This window comes from Alligator sinensis, unplaced genomic scaffold, assembly GCF_000455745.1.
Source record: "Alligator sinensis unplaced genomic scaffold, ASM45574v1 scaffold642_1, whole genome shotgun sequence".
Classification (NCBI taxonomy): domain Eukaryota; kingdom Metazoa; phylum Chordata; order Crocodylia; family Alligatoridae; genus Alligator; species Alligator sinensis.
Genome location: NW_005842289.1, coordinates 1306701 through 1326720, shown reverse-complemented (window position 1 = coordinate 1326720; position 20020 = coordinate 1306701). Strand labels below are relative to the sequence as shown.

Genomic DNA, 20020 nt, shown 5'->3' with positions numbered 1-20020 from the left:
GCCTTTGCTTAGCCCTAGAGGTTACTCCCCACTAATTCAAACTCCACAGGGTATATTTCCCCTCTAAGGTGGCCCTACATGTGCCTTAGAGGCTGTAATAGTGGCCTTCAGCTGCCCCTATAGCCATGCCTATGCCTCACAGATGACTCAATTGCCACTTGGAGGAGACCACTGGGCCCCTCAGGGCCCAGACCCCTATGCGTCAGCCTTGCCAGTTTTGACCCCTTTTATCTAGCTGAGCCCTCTCAACCCAAGTCCACCATCTCAGACCCTGGGTTCCTTGGCCTCCACCTCATATGCCTCTGACCAAAACTAGTTCCAAAACTCAGAGCGTCTATGGCACCCTATTCCATGGCCTTCAGATCTCCCGTACAGCCACAACCTGGCCCTCTAGTGTTAAACTTTAATACAGAAAAGACAGAACACAAAGGGTTAACCATCCAATTACAACTCATCCACAATCCCCTCAGGACCATAAGAGTTTCCCTAGTCATAATGAGACAACTGATTCCCTTAGCCCTAGGGTACCTCCTTTTCCCTGACAGCTAACTCTGTCCTCCACTCCTTCCCCAACAACCTGCAGACATAGACCCTCCAGCTGCAGTCCATAGACTAGGGCTTATATACAGCCAAGCCAAGCCGTGCCCCTTCCAGTCACCTGGCCATGGCTGTTGAAGATATGCCCAGGGGTTCCTGTTCTGCCTAATGAGCTGTTTGGATTCCCCTCCCCTGCAGCCCTCCTTAGCTGCTTAGCAGTCCCAGGCCCTTGAGGTCTGGGTTTCTGCTGGTGCTGGCTGCTGCAGTAGTCTGCCCCTACATGGGCTGTAAAAGACTTGTTCCCCTGGGACCCCACTCTTTCTTCCTGCTCCCCCTCTGCATGTAGTTAATGGGGTTGGTGTTCCCTGTTACAGGCTCACATTAAATAGATTAGAAGTTATATAATTTACTAGTCTCAGAAAGTAAGGGTCAATGGAAAATCATTGTCCAGCAAAAGTGAGCTTCTAGTAGGGTCCCCATAAGGCTATTCAGTACCATTAGCAGTGCTCTGGGAGAAAATATTAAATCCCTGCTGGTAAAGATTGCACATGGCCCCATATTCCTGGTAACTAGTAAGAAATAAGCCAATTCTATAGAGTGAGCTGGATATTTTGGTAAACTGGGTTCATTCACAAAACAAACACTGTAGTGCAACTCAGTGCAGGATCCTGCATGCAAGAGCAAAGGTTTGTGGGGGGGTGTTACACTTGCAGGATGGGGAACACTATCCTATTCAGAGACTCTGAAAAGGAACTGGCAGTCACTGTAGAAAGCAAAGAAAAACTCAGGGCAATGATTTGGCAAACAGTGCTGATGCAATCTGTGGAGGTATTTGCAAGGGCATGTTGAAGAGTGGCATGAGGAAGACCTCATTACCTCTGCCTCTGTCATTAATGTAACCATTACTGACAATAAGGGAGGCAATGACACAGCTAATGTCCTGAAGAAGTTACATATAACTAACAGCAAAGAAGGATGGGTTTTCTTCATCTGTAAATAAGCTCTGAGTTGCTGATGAAGTCAGGCTTAGATGCATGCCATGGGGCTATTTGTATGCTTACTTGGCAGGGGAGATACCATTATGATGGGTGCCTGTAGACATGCTGGAGGCTGCTCCAAAGCACTGTATGGTGCATCAGAGCAGACTTGATGAAATGAGTCTGCTGGAGTGCGCTAATTAACATGCTCCAACTACCCTCTGTGTCTTGTGTATCAGTGTCCCTGCACTTCAAAATGGGGGTGAGGGCTTTTTTAATAAAGCTCGTTTGATGAGACAAGCTGCAGGCATAGGCAGTGGGAGAAAATATTATTTTGTGGGGAGGGGGGCTGAGTAAATATTATTTGGGGGGGGGGCTGACCCCCACCCCTCCCTTCCACAAGGCCATTGTGGGGCCAACGTGCACTGGTGCTGTATGTGGTAGCAAAGGAGCAGCGCTGGGTGCTGTGGGATGGCAGCACCATGGTACTGCTGCTGTTTCCAGCCATTGCAAAATTAACTTGGGGGAGCTAAGCCCCATTAGCCTCAGCCTTCCACTGTATATAGCTGCAGATGCTTTAGAGCAGCTCTTGGAGCTGTTCTAATTAAAGCCCACCCCCCCCAGCACATGTATAAAAATGCCCAATGGTTTTGGCCCAGGTGGTTTACTTACCTGGCACGGGAGATACCCTTTTTCTTGGCCTTGAATGACTTGGTGTAGTTAAGGGTGGAGAGCTGTCCATTGAACTGCAGGCAGGCCACCCTGTGAGACTCTACTAAAGCCTCCCAATGGGTGGATCTCAGCGATATGATTTATGGTGATGAGAGATTGGTCTTGGGCTTTCCCACTAGCTTGTTTCTTTGGCCTTTTGGCTAGGGGCAAATGAGGCTGGGGGCATCTGGACTCCAAGGTCTCTGGGCTTGGGGCTTGAATGTAGGATGCCTGCCATGGATTTGGGAGTATATGAAGCCCCAGATTGAGGAGTCTGGGAGGTAGAATACTTGCCAGTGGTAACGCCACACAGACTGGAATGACTGAGCTCTGCTCCGTCAATAGAATTCAAAACTGATTTGGCCCAAGACACAAGTGTGTTGTTTTTCTTAATTGTAAGAAGAACAAGGTGCAGAGGCAAATATCTGTGGGGGTGTCTGTATGCCAGAAAGGCATGATGCAGTTACTAAAGATTGGAACTGAGGAGTGTAGCTGAGGAACCAGTTAGACTTGACTGCTGGAGATGGTCTCAACACTCATATGCTAATGGGGAAGGAAATAAAGCAGGATGGGTGTTTTAAAGGCTCTAGTTAGCCATAAAAGGGATATGGGATAACTATTAGCAACCTGCTTGGAAGAGGAGAGGAAAAACAAAACCTCTCTAGGCTGGGCACAGGAGCAGGGACCTGCATGCATCAGAGGTGGAAGGAGAAGGGAAAGGGGAGGAGAAAAGGGAGGGGAAGGGGGAAGTGTAGAGGAGAACTAAGGGATTTCTGTGGGCTTGCTGAGTCCTGATCAAGACCAGGATCTAGGGAGTGGCTGACCAACAGTTCAGTCCATTAGTGCTCAAACAGCTTTGTATAGATACATAGATGTCATGGCATAAGTCAAGAGACAGGAAGCCTAGACTGAGAGATTTACTTTATCTTCTTTTCAAAAGCAGTTAGCCCTGTACAGGGCTGGCTCCTTTTTGGGGTAGATTGGTTGCAGCTTCACTGAAGTAAGTGGAGCCAGGGCCAGGCTCCTAGCTAGTGTGAATTGCCTGTGGTTCTAGTCAAATGAATGGGACCAGGTCCCTAATGGCCGCATCTACACATGCATATTTACTGCACAATAACTGAAATGACTGCACAGTATGGGCACGTGTTAACATGTGCACACCCATACTGCACAGTAAATATGGTGATTTATGCTGACTTGAGCATAAATTTGATACCTGCATCATGCAGGTATCAACTTTACGCCCGATTAGTTACTGTGTAGTAACGTACGTGTACATGCCTTACTGCACTGACTTGGGACTAACTTTAGTCCTAAATCAGTACACACACAGCATTAATGCGCCTTAATGCATGCATGTGTAGATACCGGCTTATTCCCATTTACTGCGCAGTAAATTTAAGCCGGCATAAATGAACGTGTAGAACGCCCAAGAAGTATAAATGGCTCTGAATCCAGTAGAGATAATGGGACTAGATGCCCAGCTGATGTTAATTGGCCACAGTTCTATTGGCACCATAGGAGCTCCACTAATTACCCCAGCTGAAGATCTAGTCTTTAGTGCATTGAATTTTCTCCCACTGTCCAGTTTTGTTGCACTTTTTGTAACTCCCTGCATAGTGACATTATAATTCTGGCAAATGCAGCACCAAGAGATAAGGACATAATTCCCAGCAAGGTCATTCCAGAGGTCATGACCTACCTATGGGAGAACTATGATTCTGAAATGGGTCCATACGTCCCTTGGAGCCAAGCAGGATGCAATAAAGCACGCAGCACAAGTCTCTACTCCCCCACCTCATGCAGCTATAGATAGATATGGACAAAGCTCTGTTTACAGAGAAGCCCACCTCCCTGGTAGTTAGCAGAGTCATGTGGCTGAAGTACTTAATTACAGAAACCCAATATAAATCCCAGTCAACATGTAGAGGAGACATCTACGCAGGAAGACGTAGCAGCTTTCTCAGAGAGATCAGCAGAGCAGAGTGCGGTAAGCCCCATTGCAATGTGTGGTACGACGTACAGTATTTCTAGCACGTGGGGACTCTGTATGAAGGTACACAAGTTGACTGTTCTGAGTGTGTGTTGGTGTCCTACGCATGGGGTGACTGTGTGTACAAGTGTGTGTTTGTGTGTAGATCTCAAAAGTGATTTTTACTCAGGCTGTCCTCAAAGTGGAGAATTCTTTCCAGCTCTTAAGGGCTGCATTAAGGGAGTTCTTGCAGTGAAAGGGGCTGGCAGACTCTCCTGGAATAGTGTAATCCTTCTATAAAGACTGTGAGTGACCGGGTGACTGCTGTCCAAGTGCTGGGTGGCAAAAGGTTGCAGGCACTATGTAATTTATACTTTAGGGTGACTAAGGAACTTTTAAAACCATCCCAATCTGCCATTGAAACAGACCTGGTTCTATGGTACTTGGACATGGGTCAGTACAGGGTTGTTTCACACAGTGTATTTGTTAGGTTCCTTTGACAGCTGTTTGCATTGACCCTTAAGGCTTGTGCTTGGTGCTGTACCGTCATACAAGACAAGAACAGGTCCTGCCCATATAAGCTTGCAGCCTTGACTAACAGAATGCAAACATGGGGGTGAGAAGGAGATGAAGTGACCAATTTTTAGGAAATGGCACTGCAAGGCAGCATCACATAGGTATGGCTAGGCTGCTTTCTGTTCAGAAAGGAACGCCAAGCTACATTTCAGCCCAGAAGCAATAAAACATGTTCCCACAGCATCATGTTCTCTTGGCAGATGCTACCTTGTGCTGTAGATCCTTGTACCAGGACCAGTTTTCCTGAAATAGGACTATTGTCTTGAACTTGAGTCCCCTGGCACATGGACTGCTCCTTATGGCTTGTGTCACTAGCCTACTAAGCACCTGCCTTTCTCCTCCATTTCTCTGGTGCTCCTCTACTTTCAACCCCATGTGTAAAGTTGGAGCTGAAGCATGATTCCTCCAGCTCTTCATCTGTGCTGTTTACCCTGTCCAGGCAATGCTTCTCTCTCTCAAATGCTATCAGCTAAGCTATTTGAAGATAATATCAGCTAAATCCTATCAGGGCTTTCTTTAGCTGCCCTCAGAGCTTCCCACGCTTTTTTTTTTTTTTAAACCAGTGCTCAGATTCCCAGGACCCCAGCCCTGTCTCCCCCCACCACATCTCTGCAAAGGGAATGAGAAAAGGAGTGCTTTAATCCCTTCCACAAGTGGTAGTGACTAGGTGAGAGGCAAGCAGTGGAGATACAAGGCCCAATGTTACAAGAGGGTGCCTGTGGGGAGGGCCCTCCTCATGGGGTCCATGGCACAATGCCTCTCAACATCATCTTCCATGGCAAATTCCCCTTTCCCAGTTTGCCTCATTCTCATCCTCAGCCACTTCCATACCTGCATTTTTCTGTTTGGCCAATCTATGCCATTCTTCTGGTTCTTATGTCTCAGTAACATCAGTGTCTCATTAGCCAGCTCACTGAAAACAAAGGGTATGCTGCAGATCTCTACAGAGATCCCAAGCTGGTTTGATACTGGGAGCAGAGCAGTGGATCTGCAATAGCAGGTATCAGCTCTTCAGTGGGGTAATTAGCCCCAGTGCAATGCTGCACTAATGCAGCTACCCTGCTCCCTGTAGTTGTGCTATCTTTTCATGGAGCTCCACTATGCACTGGAGATCTCCCCAACAATTCATTGCTAATGACTACCATTAAGGGGCTGTCTGATTTCCAGAACTTTGGTCTGAACTGGCAGTCAGCAGTGGTTATTTTTCTCTCTAGCCTTTACTTTTCTCATTAAGAACATTTTTAAAATAAAGCAATTCAGTACCTTGCAGCTACAGCAGACTTACCACCAGTTTAGCCTTTATCCTCACATTATATTTTCCCTCTCATGTTTCTGTTTCCTCTGCCTCGGCTCTTTCTTTGATGCCCTAGGTATCCTCCTATCCACAATTTGGCCAACCCTCATGTGCATTATGGTCTCTCTCATTAAATAGGCCTGCACTTCTGAAGTCAACACCTGGGATAATTGTGCCAGCAGCTTTTAGCATCAGCAGACAGTCCTGCAGAAGCCAAATGGGCACATTTGACAAGCAGTCCAGGTTGCTCTTTCCACAAAACCTGTCTATCCTCTACTCAGCCCTACAATGTGGGAGACCCAGAGATAGCAGAGGAACTGGAGGGGCTTGCAATGAAAACCTCGAGGAAATAGAACTTTTGAAACAACAAGAATTTGGAGAAAGGGAGGAGAAGGAAGCAGGCAGGGCAGGTGAGTGTAGATTGTGGGGCCAGAAAGGAAGGAAGTGGCATGTTATCCACTGGGGCTGAACTAAGAGACTTACAGGATAGACTGTGAGGTGGGGCAAGAGAAGGTCAGGAGCTAGTTAGTGGGAGGGGCAGGGTGATGTATAGACTAGGTTGTCGGTCTGGGGAAGATGCGGCATACGGCAGGGCAGGAAGGAAGACTATGTAATAGGGCAGGGAGGGATATAGGTAAGCTGTGGAGTGGGGGAATGAGGCACAAGGGGCAGGCTGAGAGGCAGGATATGAGTTGGAGTGGGGAAAGGTTAGGGCTGGTTTGTGTGGTGATGCAGACAAACAAAATAGTCAAAGGATAAATGCTGCTTCAACTGGATTTGAGAAGTAATCCTGCTCCTTTCAGCCCGCTGAGAGTGTGCTCCACAAGCCAACTCTGTAGAGGTATGCACGCAGTGCCATGTCTCTGAGCCACACTCAGCCCTGGCGTCAGTGATGTGCCTGAGCCGAATTACAGGATAGAGCCTCCTATAAATGTGAGAGGTAGTCACTGCTCTGCATGTTTGCAGTGCTTGGAAATGGGTTACTTGAGGGGAATTCTGTCAAACTAGAATGGGTAGCTGTTAGTGAGGAACCTACTGTGTGTCAGACTTCAGCTGTTTGGGGCTGCAGCCCAGGCTGCAAACACACAAACATTGGCTTTTCAAGATAGTGACATTTTTCACATTCTCTGAGCTCAAGTGTTTCACAGGAATTTACCTGGAAGCCAGCCTTGCCTATGTGTGAGCAACTGTGTGTACTCTGCTGCTCATGGCCTTGGCATACTCTGAGATCAAGCCTTTCTGTGGTTTTAGAGTACACCACTCTGTACACAGTAGCTTGCACATCATAATCCAACTGTCTGGACACATGCATTCAAATCCATTGGGACTCTTACATTTCACATGTGAATTTGCTCCCTTGGTACCCAAACATCAGTCAGGCCGGTGACTATTGGGTTTGGCCATGTGTGGACTGAAGGCTTATATGATGCTACCTAGCACCTGCTGCCCAGGAAAAAATTGAAGGCAGAAGGAAGTGAAACCAAAGAGCAGATAAAAGTGCTGGTAGACAGTTGTTCCTAAGAGGAAGGAAGTGTGAAGGTTAGAGAAACTTGTCTCATTATCCAGGGAGGGTGCTGGAACATCCTGTAGCCCTACAACTGTTGGGGAGGACAAACTGATGCAGCCAAATGTTAGTACAGAGAAAAGTCTGAGTGGAGAATCCAGCAGCTAAGGCAGCATTGACTGAGAGCATGAAGTCCCCTGTGTAAAGCTTAGGGAAATGTCTAAGTCACAGCTTTGTGACTGTCCCCAGAAGATGCCCAGTTTGTTTCTATTCCTGTGGCTGCCTTCAGTCCTGCAAGGGGGAGCATGGGTCCATCTGGCAGAATAACCAAGGACTTCCAACATTAGAATATGGAGTTCCAACTTGCTCTTCAACTGCCCTCTCAGAATAAAGCTATTGAGATTTTTTTTTTTTCATGATGGAAGAAAAATGGCTTGTTTCTGGCTTTTCCTAATGCTACCATGACTGAAGAGACTTCACTTAACATTTCCTCAAATAATAAGCTGCAGGGGAGAGAACAACAGTGAAAATGTTCAGACTCAAAGCTTCAGCATGCTGGGAATATATGCAAACATAGGGATTGGAAGGAATTGTATCCTAAATGATTGCCTATGCCAGTTCCAGTCATGTTATAATTAATTCACTGCTAAACAAGTACTGCATAATTCTCAGGAGAAAGGTGAATGAAAGCTACTTCTTAAATATCCTCATCACAAAGCACTAATAAGAGCCTAGGGGAACATAACTCAGGTTACAGTGCTGCCAACCTTAAATGCTAAGAAATTGTAGGGAAGATGCCAAAAACTATGAGATTAGCTTAAAATCATGAGATTTCAATCAAGTATCTTTCATGTCATCAGAGACTTCTGGTTGCACATTTCTCTGAAGCCAGTGCCTCTTTTAGAAAGGACAGCTGAGAGTCTTATCCAATCACCTGACTCAAGCAGTTGGGGCTTTCCAGAAATTCACTCCAAATCACAAAACTCATGATAGGATCAAGAGAGTTGACAATACTGAGTTCAGGCTTTGCTTCTCTGGGGATACTGATGAGAGCCCATTCCAGGACGAGAGCCCATTCTAGGCATCCTTCTATTTTGGTTCCTCCCCTTTTCTTCAAGCTAGATAAATACACTGAGAAGCTCTTCAACATGCATGCCTGCAGTACAGACAGCCAGCCCCTAATGCCCCTTCTTCCCCAATGTGGTGCCCACTGAAGACAATCGGTTCAAAAGTCTGGAGCTTCTGCTTAATTCGTGTCCTAACAAGCAGCCTGCAGAGAGCAAATGAGTTGAGCTTTGGCCTTAGATGAGCTGCTTCTTCTGTTATGCAGGTTCCCTGGGGATCATGCTGAACATGCTGCTGCTGTGCTGGGGGTTGCTACAGGGAATCCAGGCCATCCTCACCTCTGACCTCAACAGCAACCACCTGCAGGAGATGAGCTCCAGTGTGAATGGGGGAGGCAGATCTGGTTACACAAGCCTTCTGCACAAAGTCAAGGAGGCACCTGTAGAGCGTTCAGGTGAGTAATATTTTTTTGGGTTCCCTCTCCCTCAGGCCTTATCAAGTAACCTGAGTCACTGTCATGCTTCTGTAGTCACAAGCAGCCCTACAACTCTTTACAGATTCACAGGTAGGGAATCCATAGTCAGTACTAGAAAGGGAAATCATGTGAAGCAGTGCAGTTCATCCTATCAACACTGTGCAGCCTCCCCTGAAGGGCAGTATTGTGTCATGAAGAGCCAGCCACACAAGGAGGGAAAGCCTCCCTGTTCCATTTCTGCCCAGCCAACCCACTCCACCTAAGCCAGGCTCAGGTTCAGGAGCACTTTGATCATGCTGGGAACACTTGGAAGGTCAACACTACTGCTGGCAGAGTTGGCCCCCTATAGTCTAGCATCCCTCACAAGCATAGCTTGCCCATGCTCACTACATCCACACATTAACCCAAGCACATAACCTGATACCTGTTTGTTTCTGATCATTCGCTGCACCTTATACTATGAAAATCAACAAGATCTTCCTGCACTGTGGGGCCCCTCTCTTGGCCACTCCAGTCTTCTGGTCTGAGGGATCTGGTGGCCATGGGATCCCCTCTTGCCCCTACTGTGGTCATGGTTGATATTAGGTAGGAATATAACAGTATGAGATTGTTCTCCCATGTTCTGACCTGTTGGTTGCATGCCTGGCTTCCAACATGTTGGTCAGGAGAAGCACCTCAGGTTCCCTGAAAATAGAGAAGGGTTCTGGAAAGGAGTTTTTTGTTCTTGTGCAGAACTCAAGCAGAGGCTGCAGGTGGTAGCCAGTAAGAGATAGTCACTCATCTTCCCTTTGAGGGACATCATTTTTAATTAACTTTTTAAGCACTTAGTCTCTCTCTCCCTCCCCCTACTCTCTGGATTGTGGAGAGGACATGGTCAGAATGGTAAAGCTAGAGTGGAGCAGTATTTCAGCTAGCAGATAATGGCTGTTATGCACCAACCCCCAGCCCTTTTGTAATTCACAGGAACTTTACCCAGGCTTGAGTTTGACAGGATGGATGTGGAGCTCCATGCTGCTGATGAGGATCTTGTACAGAAAGACACTGTACTGGAGCCACAGGTAATGTCCTTTGAGACTTGAATGGTTATTAAAGTCCTCTCCATGATCTCTGGGCCACATTTAGTTCCTCTGTGTGAGAGGACTAGGACATATGCTAGGGCCAGGAACAATTCCAAATGAACATTAAGTGGTTTAAAATTCTCCATGAAATTGAATTACCAATCTTTGCCTGGCTGGGAGCCCCAACTCTGAGGCAGTGCCCCTCCCAGCAGAAGACACAGAACCTGGGTAGCTTCAGCACCAAGGCAGACCAAGATAGGTTGATGAGGAGCTGGAAGATTGAAGCTTTGGGAGCTGGAGCTGCTGAGTATCCATGAGCCTTGGAATTTGGGAGACAGGTGTACCTGTGTGTCCAAAGCACCAGCTCCTCAGCCCCACCAGGCAGGCTGTCAGATGAGTGAGCTGGCAGGAGACCAGGAAGGTTCTGAAGCCTTGCCTGGCAGGTGACATTTCCTGCTTTGTTTCCAGGGGAAGACTGTCAATATTGAACTATCTCCACCAAATTGTGATGAATTGGCAATTCTAACAGCAACGTGTTTTGCTGAAACCTTTCTGATTAGCTCTCTTGTTCAGTCAAGACCAGAGAGGATAGTGAGGAATTTCAGAAGAATGTTGCCAAGTAAGGGGAAGGGGCAACATGATAAAAGATGAAATTCAGAGTTGTTAAAGGGAGTTGCATGCATTTGGGGAAAACATTTGGATTACTCATTTACTCGGCCGGGCCCTAAATTATTAAAATCAACCCTAGAAAAGGGTGTTGGTGTCACTGAAGACAAATCAGTAGAAAACCCTGCTTGATTTGGAGGTGCAGTTAGAAAGACTAATGAGACAATACAAACTATAAGGGGTGGGAATAAAGAAAGCAGCTAATGCCTTTATGTGGAACCAGTGGTGCAGGCTTATATAGATACTGTGTGCCGGGGAAAAGGAACCTGCTGAAACTCTTATGAGGAAAACTAGCCAATTGCCCATCAAGAAGCCCCCCCCCCCCCCGGCTTCTGTCAGGACCTGGCTGCGACGAGGTGGCAGCATGCTCCCTGCCCTCATGGCAGGCAGGGACAGAGTCCTGCATCTGGCCCTGCCCCCGCTTCTTGTCTGGTCACGGGAAGGGGAGAACAGGCTCGCTCTCCCCACACTCGCCCCTGCTTCTTTGGGGCTGGGCCTGTGTCCCCCCCACTTCAGGGCTGTTGTCGGGGTATGGCAGTGGGGTACCGCCACCATGCCCCCCCTCCTGCTCCCACTTCCCATCTCCTTCCCCCTCCCTGCTGGCTTTTGTTGGGGCCTGGCAGCTCTGCATCCCCCCTGCATTTCCCTCCCCCCCGGGTCCAGCCCAACCCCTGCTTCTCATCCAGTCAGGGGAGGGGGGGAACAGGCCCACTCCCCACCTTCCCCTGCTCCTTCCCCACCGCCTGCGGGGAGTGGGGGAGAGGGAGGGCAGGCCAGCTGTGCTAGCCTGGCCTCCTCCCACTGCCTTTGCTTCGCTGCACTGTCTCCTGTCTGAACACTCCTGGAGCACTCTCATTGGTTGTTTCAGTCAGTCAATCAGAGTGCAAATAAAGTGTTATGGACAGACAGACAGACTAAGGCTTTTATAATATTAGATGTCAGGATTGCTACCCCACAAATGAGACACATCCTGGTTGTGAGGAAGTTGGAATTAGGTTCTTGTAAATTATTGAATGATCTAGAGCAGAGGGTGGCAACCTTTTATTAACTCAGGCCAGAGTTTGTGACCTGGGCAGCGCCATGGGCGCTAGCTGCTCCAGCAACCCTGAGCAGAGGCTACAATGAAGAAGAGCAGCCCTTCATGCAGGCTGGAGCAGCTGGAGGCAATTGGCAGGCCATTACTAGAACGTTGATTAAATCAAGTGGCTATGGATGGACATGCTTTTAGTAAAATGTAGACCAGGTCATAACTTTGTGGGTCATATCCATTCATTTTCAGGGAATGTGCATGCTTATGTGTGCATGCTGGTCTGGCATGCAGCATGGGAGACTCAAGAGTGCATGTCATGAGGGTTAGTGCCTACTAGGGTCGCCATATTTTGTTGAAGCTATGCCTGAACACCCACGTTTAAAATGGTATTATCATATATGCACTACTCATTGTGAAAATGGGCATTCCTCTACAACAAAATTCCAAACTTGCCATGTCTGTGAGGGCATGATCTACTCCTAAGATTTGAACTGGCAGGGTACGGCTAAAGTGTCCTTATATAGACTCATCCCACAGAAAAATAACAACCCAATAGTCTAGTCAAGAGCAGTGTGAGCAACTACACTATTACTGACACCCATTCCAAGTGCTGACTATTAAAAGGTCCATGATTTTATTTTGAGAATTGGTCATTACTTCATAAAGGTCCAGTTCCCAGATGCTGGGCCTGGGTCAGTCATCCAAATAGGCACAGGCAAAGACCTGCAGTTCCTGAACTGTCCAGGGCACACATGCTAATTAGCACACACTGGAGCAGATTTGATTAGTCGAGTCTGTTGGAGCATGCTAATTAGCATGCTCCTGCAGCCTCCACATCACTTGTATTCAGCATCCCCGCACTTCAGAATGGTGCTAGAGGCACTTTAACTAAAGCTTGTCAAACGAACATTAGCAAAAGTGCCCTCGCTGCCACTTTGGAGCACAGGACAATGAATACACATTATGCTGCAGACGCTTTAAAATTAGAGTGGCTCTGAAAGCCACTCTAATTAAAGCACCCCCAACCCAGAGCACCTGTAAAGATGCATATTGTGCCTATTGTGTAAAGATGCCTATTAATGCCTATTGTAGCTGGGCCTACTTAGAGAGGAAAACACAGCAGTCAAAGTGCATCTATTTTCTCCCTTTGTAAATTATGTCTTTTCTCTCAGCAACTTCCTCTCTCATTTTTTTCTACTGGCCTTGGATTTTCAATGGCATGGAGTAATGCATCCAATTACCATGAGCTTGGGGCCTCAAACTCCCTCAGGCTTCTTATGAAATCTCAGCTGACATGTCTGGTTGTATCCCAAGAGCCCATCCTTATATGGACGCACGACTTTGAGCAGGGCTTCATGTATTCAGTACTTCTACGGCAGGCAAATTCACTACTCGTTACATACTTGTGCTCCAGAAGCTGAAACTTCATTTAAAAAAGAAGTTGCTGCTCTTCATGCTTATGAAGAAACTTAAAGTATAATGCAGCAGATCCAAAGCTATGTAGAAACCCTGAAACCAGTCCTCTAAAAAGGGTAAAGGATCCTCCTAAACCCAAAAGATGACAGGGTCAGTCTCAACACTGCCCACTGCTTTACTGCTGATCATTTTAACAGAGACATGCTGCTAATGTGCTTGTCCCTCAGTTCAATTGCCATCCCTAATGCCACAAGCACTAACTATCCCAAACCCTGACTCGTTTATCCCCAATGGCCTCTAAGATGCTGTCGTCTGATGCACTAACAAAACTTGCAGCATGCCGAGAACTATTATATGAGGACCATCTAAAATAAATCAAATTCAGTATCATGGGCACTTTTACACATGCTCCAGCACTTTAATTTGAACAGCTCTGAGAGCTGCTCTTATTAACGTGCTGCTGTGTCTTGTGTCTGTGTCCCTGCACATAAAAATGGCAATGGAGGCACTTGAACAAAAGCTTGTTCAACAAGCTTTAGTTCAAGTGCCCCTGCCACCATTTTTAAGAGTGGGGATGCTGATACATGAGACACAAGAGGCTGCCTGAGTGTGGTAACTGTCACACTCCAGCAGACTCAATTAATTAATTGAGTCTGCTCCAATAAGCTGGGATTCTTGCACATTGGAGAAGCCTCCCTGCTCCAGTATAGGCATGCAGGCTAGTCCAGAGAGGTAGATAGTATCTGATGAAGCAGGCTGTCACCTATGAGAGCATATGCCTCTCTGAACAAATTAGCTTTTAAGATGGCACCTTGCCCTGACTTCTGGATGATTAGTCCAGAGGCTGCTATATGGATTTGGTTGTTAGTCTCTTGTTAATTCATTACAAACTACATTTTGATATTCAACTGAAGGTGATATAAAATATCCATGGAAGTTTCAGGCTCCAGGAATCTTGTCACGGAATTTAGATCCATTTTGCAGCAGAGTACGCAGACCCCTGCCTCTCAGGAAAACTCATCAGTCCTGAAAGTCGAGTTTGGTGCAGCCAGAGTAGGGCCTGTCAGAGGGGCTGCTGCAGATGTATTACTTGCAAGTGGCTTTCATATTTTGAGTCCTCTCTTCTCCCACTGAGCTATCTTGGGCAATGTTGTCCTTTTCTCTTGAAGACCCATAAAATGCAGGACCACTGGAACAATCCAACCTTGGGGTATAGACAGATGTAATACTTTTTTTGCTGTCCAAGGATGCCAATATAAGCGGTTGGAATACAACTGTTTGGGTAGCAAAACTGCTTCAGTCAAGGTCAGCTGGCGACTGTGCTCCCTTCTATCCCTCTGGTATGATGTACCAGTTATGACTGATACATGCACTCTCTCCCCTATTAAAGCAGCTAATAGAGGGGCAGGCAACTATTTTGGGTGGAGGGCCACTTACTGAGTTTTGAAGCAAGCCATCGAGGGCTGCATGATTGGCAGCCAGAGGCAGATAAATATTAATTTTCTAAATTTGTTAGGGGCCCCACGGGCTGGATAGAATCGCCTGGCAGGCTGTATCTGGCCTGTGGGCTGCATTTTGCCCACCCCTGAGCTAATATGTACATTCCACAGGCAAGGTCAGCTCCCTAAGGAAGTATGGACTGGATGAATGGACTGTAAGGTGAACAGAAAACTGGCTGAAGCATTGGGCTCAGAGAGTAGTAATCAATGGCTTGATGTCCAGTTGACAGCCGGTATCATGAGGAGTGCCCCTGGGGTTGGTCCTGAGGCTGGTTTTGTGCAGTATTTTCATCAGTGACCTGGAAGATGGCATAGAGTGCACCCTCAGCAAGTTTGTAGATGACACCAAGCTGGGGGCAGTAGTGATACATTGGAGGGTAGGGCTAGGGTTCAGAGAGACCTAGGCAAATTGGAGGGTTGGACCAAAAGAAATCATGAGGTTCAACAAGGACAAGTATCAAGTCCTGCACTTAGGATGGAACAATCCCATACACTGGTACAGGCTGGGGGCTGACTGGCTAAGCAGCAGTTCTGCAGAAAAGGAGCTGGGGGTCACAGTGGACAATAAACTGAATATGAGCAAACAGTGTGCCCTTGTTGCCAAGAAGCCTAACAGCATAGTGGGCTGCATTGGCAGGAGTGTTGCCAGCAGGTCAAGGAAAGTGATTCTTCCCCTTTATTCAGCTCTGGTGAGACCATACCTGGAGTACTATGTTCAGTTTTGGGCCTCCACTACAGAAAGGATGTGGGCAAATTGGAAAGAGTCTAGTGGAGGGCAACAAAAATGGTGAGGGGGCTGGGGTACATGGCTTCTGATGAGAGGCAGAAGGAACTGGGCTTATTTAGTCTTCAGAAGAGAAGGCTAAAAGGAGATTTGATAGCAGCCTTCAACTACCTGAAGGGGGGTTTGAAAGAGGATGGAACGAGACTGTTCTCAGTAGTGACAGATGACAGAACAAGGAGCAATGGTCTCAAGTTGCAGCAAGGGAAGTTTAGTTAGATATTAGGAAGAATTTTCTTACTAGGAGGGTAGTAAAACACTGGAACAGGTTACGCAGAGAGTTTGTGGACTCTCCATGCTTGGAGGTTTCTAAGACCGGACTAGACAAAGCCTTGGCTGGGATGATGTAGTTGGGGATGGTTCTGCTTTGAGCAGGGGAATGGACTAGATGGCCTTCTGAGGTCCCTTCCAACCCTCATTTTCTATGATTCTGTGATTTTCCCATACCCTCAGTGCAAAACTTACAAGTGTTTTACTCCCTGTATTCATTGAGCATGCTAGTGGGGCGTCTGACAAGGACACAGCACAGCTCCTTCCCAAGGACTTTGCTATTTGTAGGCATTGTTTCCTCCATGAAGCCATTTTCTTTTGCTCTTTGTTCAGGTGTTGTCTGCAGTACTGGAAGCTCAGGACCGTGAGGAGCGCTCTCCCCGCAGATGTGTCCGCCTGCTGGAATCCTGCCTTGGGCATCAGCTGCCCTGCTGTGATCCATGTGCCACCTGCTACTGCCGCTTCTTCAATGCCTTCTGCTACTGCAGGAAAATCAGTGCCAATTTCCCCTGTGGCAAGAACTAGCTTTGGCTCTGGAGGGATTTCTTTCCCCTCCACCTTCTTTCTTTCACCCCTTGGGTTAATAACTGGTGTGTCCATGTGTGCCTCTATGTTTTTTAGTTCCAATAAAACAACTATTAGCAAATTTATCATTACATCCAGCTAGTTCTGCCTCTGGCTTTTGCTTTGATTCTAAAAGGGAATTCCCTGTTAATGAGGAACAGCAATCTAGGTCCATTAGAAAAGAGCCCTTTGGAGACATGCTTCTCTGATGTGTTAGGGTAGCAGTTCCCAAACTCCAACACAGGGACGGGTAATTATTTTGGGCAGAGGGCTGCTTACTGAGTTTTGGCAAGCTATTGAGGACTGCATGACAGGCAACCCATGGCAGGTAAATATTAATTTTCTAAATTTTTTAGGGGCCCTGCGGACCAGATAGAATGGCCTAGCAGGCCACATCCAGCCCCCAGGCTGCATTATGCCCACCCCTGCTCTAACAGATTGTGTACCACCAGTTTAAAATTATACAACCTTAAGTATCACCAGCAATTTTTTCAGGTCAGCCTTAAGTACCACCAGCAAATTTTTGTCATATAAAGTAATTATAGTAAATCTGTTAATGTGTACCACTGGTGGCACCCGTACCACAGATTGGGAACCGTTGGGTTAGGAGTAGTATCTCAGCAGGGTGGCTGCTGCGGGAGAGGTGATGTCAGTCTTTGACTACTATGTGGTTGGTTGCTACTTTGTCTGTGTTCTCTTGTCCCAGGAACCCTCTTGGTGCCTTGGGTTATTTTTAATTCTGCAAGCATGCTAGGAAGAGACTGGATTTGCTAGGAAGAGATGGGATGTACCAGAAGAAGAGAGGGAAGAACATCTTCACAGGGAGGCTCGCTACAGGCTTGCTAACCTAGTGAGAAGGGCTTTGAATTAGGCTTACCAGAGGATGGAGACCAATGCCCTGAGGTAAGTGGGGAGGTGTGTGACCTGGAAGAAGTGCAAGCAGGAGGGGGCAATAGGGGAGGTAGTCTCACTCTTCCTGAGGAAATAGGCATAGACAGAGGAAGAAAATAATTTGGAGGGGTGCTGAGCACGCGTGCAGGCCCCCCCCCCCCCCCCCCCCCGCGGGAGGGGGGGGGGGGGGGGGGGGGGGGGGGAAGGGGGATGCAAGGACTCTCCCCGCCCTCCTCCCAGGCAAACCTCAGCTGGGGTCTGGGGCCAGAGAGGGTGGCAGCTCCCACCACTGCACGCACCCCGGGAAGGCATGGGGGGCATGTGCTCCCGGATCTGTACAGAGCAGGGCAGGCTGCTGCTGAGGACTGGGGCCAGACCTGCACTGGGCTCTTCCTGGTGGGGCTGGGCTGTGCTGCACTTGGGGCAGGTGGCAGCAGCACTGGGAGAGGGGGCTGCGGGGTTACGGCGAATTTTGGGGTGGCTGCAGCCCCCTCCCAGCACCACTGCCACCCGCCCTGAGTGCAGTGCGGCCTAGCCACTGCTGGGAAGAGCCCGGCACAGCCCTTGCCCCAGCCCGCCCCAGCTCACAGTGGCAGCCTGCCCACGCAGATCTGGGGGCACATGTACCCTGTGCCTCCTGGGGTGTGTGTAGAAGCAGGAGCTCTGCCTCACAGATGAGCCATTCGCAGATCAGTCCTGTGCCCCATCCCACCCCAGCTGTGTAGTGCCTGCCCCAGCTCCATTCCCCACCCTTACCGCTGTGCCCGCTCTCCTCTCCACCCCTGCTGCAGCCACCAGAAGCCTGCAGCCAGGCTGCCTTGTGGCTGAACTGCTGCCCTGCATTTGGGGGGCTACGCCTATGAAAATAAGTCAATTGGCTAGCTACTTCAGGTGCCTATACACAAATGCACTGAGCCTGGGAAACCAGCAGGAAGAATTGGAGGTCCTCACACAGTCGCAGAACTATGACAAAATAACAGAGACTTGGTGGGAGCTTCCATGAGTGGAGCACTCTTATGGGAGGATATAAACTGTTCAGGAAAGACAGGCAGGGGAGAAGAGGAGGAGTTGTGCTTTATGTGAAAGAGCTGTGTATGATAGCTTAGAGCTCCAGTATGAAACTGGATATAAGCTTGTTGAAAGTCTCTGGGTTAGCATCAGAGGGGAGAGCAACAAAGGTGATGTTTTGGTGGGTGTCTGCTATAGACCAACAGACCAGGAGGATGTGGTGAATGAGGCTTTCTTCAAACAGCAAGTTTCCCAGTCACAGGCCCTGGTTCTCCTGGGGCACTTCAATCACCCTGACATCTGCTGGGAGGGCAATACAGCAGTGCACAGGCAGCCCAGGAAGTTTTTGGAGAACGTTGGGGACAACTTCCTGGTGCAAGTGTTGGAGAGGTCAACTAGGGACCATGTTGTTCTTGACCTGCTGTTCACAAACAGGGAAGAATTCAGAGATTTCACAGACATTAGGGCTGGAACGGACCTTGGAAGATCATCAAGTCCAGCCCCCCGTCCAAAGGGCAGGAAGTCAGCTGGGGTCATAGGATCCCAGCAAGATAAGCATCCAATTTACTCTTGAAGGTGTTCAATGTAGGCGCTTGAACCACCTCTGATGGCAGGCTATTCCAGACCTTGGGGGCTCGGACAGTAAAGAAATTCTTCCTTATGTCCAGCCTGAAATGGTCTTGCAGTAGTTTATAACTGTTTGACTTCGTCATCCCTTGGGGCGCTCTGGGGAACAAACGTTCCCTCAGATACTGGTGGTCACTCCTGATAAACTTATAGGTGGCCATCAGATCACCCCTGAGCCTGCAACTTTCCAGGCTAAAGAGCCCCATAGCTCTCAGCCTGTCATCGTAGGGTCTGCTTCCCTGACCTCTGATCATGCGCGTGGCTCTTCTCTGCACTCTCTCAAGCTTCTCCGCATCCTTTTTGAATTGCGGGGCCCAAAACTGGACACAGTACTCCAGCTGCGGCCTCACCAAGGCCAAGTACAAGGGGAGAACGACGTCCCGGGATTTGCTTGAGAAGCATATATGGATGCAAGCCAGCGTTTTGGTTGCTTTACTAGCTGCAGCATCGCATTGCAGGCTCATGTTCATCTTGTGGTCAATGGTGACCCCCAAGTCTCTTTCTTCCGTAGTACTAGCCAGTGTAGCACTGCCGAGCCTATAAGGCTGCTGCAGGTTTTTCCTCCCAAGGTGGAGAACCTTGCATTTTTCAGTGTTAAACATTATCAGGTTCTCGTCCGCCCATTTGCTGAGCCTGTCCAGGTCAGCCTGGATCGCCCTCCTGATCCAGGGAATTGATAGGGAATGTAATAGTGGTTGGCAACTTGGGCAGCAGTGACCATGAGATGAGTGAGTTCAGGATCCTGAGGAAAGGAAGGAAGGAGAACAGCAAAGTATGGACCTTGGACTTCCAAAAAGCAGACTTCAACTCACTCAGGGAACTCTTGAGTAAGATCCCCTAGCAAACTAGTCTGAGGGGCAAAGAAGTCCAGGAGAATTGGCTGTACTTTAAAGAAACCGTACTGAGGGCACCGGAACAAACCATCCTAATGTGAAGGAAGACTAGCAAGTATGGCAGAAGACCAGTGTGGCTTAGCAGGGAACTCCTTCAGTGAGCTAAAGGACAAACAGGAAGCTTACAAGAAGTGGAAACTTGGACAAAGAACTAGAGAGGAGTATGAGAGTATTGCTTGGGCATGCAGGGATGAAATCAGGAATGC

The 20020-nt window shown here is 48.2% G+C and overlaps 1 protein-coding gene across 1 annotated transcript; it reads left to right on the top strand.

Moving 5' to 3' along the window:
• Positions 1-4165: 4165 nt before the first annotated feature.
• On the top strand, positions 4166-16432 carry AGRP (agouti related neuropeptide). Its single transcript, XM_006028094.1, has 4 exons — positions 4166-4215; positions 8902-9090; positions 10075-10169; positions 16165-16432. The coding sequence occupies exons 2-4, from the start codon at positions 8916-8918 to the stop codon at positions 16354-16356; spliced, it is 462 nt and encodes a 153-aa protein (XP_006028156.1). The 5' UTR covers positions 4166-4215; positions 8902-8915; the 3' UTR covers positions 16357-16432.
• Positions 16433-20020: the final 3588 nt, after the last annotated feature.